Here is a 1,677-nt window from a genome sequence, read left to right on the forward strand (position 1 = left end):
CTCCTGAGCTCAAACAATCCGCCCGCCTCGGCCTCCCAGAGAGCTAGGATTACAGGCGTGAGCCACTGCGCCCGGCCTCTTTTTTCTGTTTGAAGACACCTCGATTAATATATATATATTGCCGATTCAGTCACACCGAGCTCACAGCCAGCCGCACTATAACTCACACTTAAAGGAAACTTCTCTAAGGCACCTATTTTCTCCGTAAGACACATCATAACTTTCTCCTGATCACTAGACAGCACTTCAACACCCCTCGTGGTGCCATTTTAAGTGGTGACATCACCAACAAAAAACATGAAAATAAAAAAAAAAACAAAACAACAAAAACCCACGGTACTAGACCGCCAAAGGGTGCTTGTTCACGGTACGAGAGCCGCAAGGAGCAGGCAGAGCCTCGCCTTGTTCTCCCTTAGCTGAGAGCGTGTGCGTTTGGTGACTCAAATTTTTCAGCCTCTGTGTGTGTCCAAAAATGACCAAAGAAGCACCACAAGTATTGATGTTGGGGTTACCAATGTTTTAATGAGTAGGTGAAGTTGCAAATATGGAATCCAGTAAAAATGGGGATCCATTGAAATTCATCCTCTGAGACAAATCTTCTGTCCCCTCCCTGGTCCTCCTGGTGACAGAACTTCCTCTTCTCCCTTCCGCTGCCAGGAGCCCTGTGCGTTCACTCTGCCTCTTCCCCACTCCACTCCCCCACTGTATTCCCCACCCTTTCCTGAGTCCTAAACTCAGATGGCTTCTGAGGAAGGAAAATCCAGCTGCACAACATTCTTCTGACATTTAGGATTAGGTCAGAATTCATCCCTCCAGTGGGCGCCTCTGAGCAGGGCCAGACAGCACAACTAAAGCCGTCATTATCCAGTTCTGGATCTTGGGTGGGCTCTGAAGCCCAAGCCTGCACTGCAGTGCGAGTAACCTCTGTTTCAAACCCTTCTTCTCCCTAGGAGTTTCCTCATTGGCTCCTGGCTTTCCCTGCCACTTCCCATTCAACTATAAAAACAAGAATTATTATAACTGCACTAACAAAGGATCCAAGGAGAACCTTACGTGGTGTGCGACTTCTTACAACTATGACCAGGACCACACCTGGGTGTACTGCTGATGCCACGGTGAGAGCAGGGATCAGAGCTGGGTCCTTCTCCGATGGGAAGCTGAGGTCTGTTCCTCCCAGGCTGCCTGAGTAGCCGCGCTTTCCAGCGAGGTGGGCTCCACTTTCCAAAGATACTATGGAGCCAGGGGTCAGGGGGCGGGGAAGACTGGACGCCTTCCCAAATTTGAAGGCTGGCAGAAATCGGGATTTCTCTGGCAGGCAGGAGAGCAAAGGGGGGATGGGCCAACTTTTTCAGACTCAGAAAGGTACTACTTCAAGTCTCAAGTCTGGGAGGCTGTGGGTGTGAAAGATGAGGAAAGCAGACTTTCTCCAGCTGGAATGTGATATGAAAAGACAACTTAGAGAAGGGGATGCCCTTCTCTGGTCCCCAAAAGCCAAGGCACCATATTGTAGATCCATCGCCCCCGTCGTTGAGTAGACAGCCAAGGAAAACATGAGGTTTAACTTCTCTTCTTTCATCATTTGGGCCCCTGCCCCACCTCAGCCCATAAATCATCAACTACCTCCACAGGACAGCTTGGTCCCTGCTTTTCTTCTAGGCTCTGCCTGCTGGCTTTCAC

General features: G+C 49.9%; 1 protein-coding gene across 1 annotated transcript in view; it reads left to right on the forward strand.

Moving 5' to 3' along the window:
• The window catches only part of ELSPBP1 (epididymal sperm binding protein 1), a 27,206-nt gene extending 26,098 nt beyond the window's left edge, over positions 1-1,108 (forward strand). The window contains exon 4 of the mRNA XM_012653364.1: positions 951-1,108. Within this exon, the coding sequence (XP_012508818.1) occupies positions 951-1,108 (158 nt within the window). The remainder of the gene's footprint in view (positions 1-950) is intronic.
• Positions 1,109-1,677: the final 569 nt, after the last annotated feature.

Source organism: Propithecus coquereli, unplaced genomic scaffold, assembly GCF_000956105.1.
Source record: "Propithecus coquereli isolate 6110/MARCELLA unplaced genomic scaffold, Pcoq_1.0 Scaffold42, whole genome shotgun sequence".
Taxonomy (NCBI): domain Eukaryota; kingdom Metazoa; phylum Chordata; class Mammalia; order Primates; family Indriidae; genus Propithecus; species Propithecus coquereli.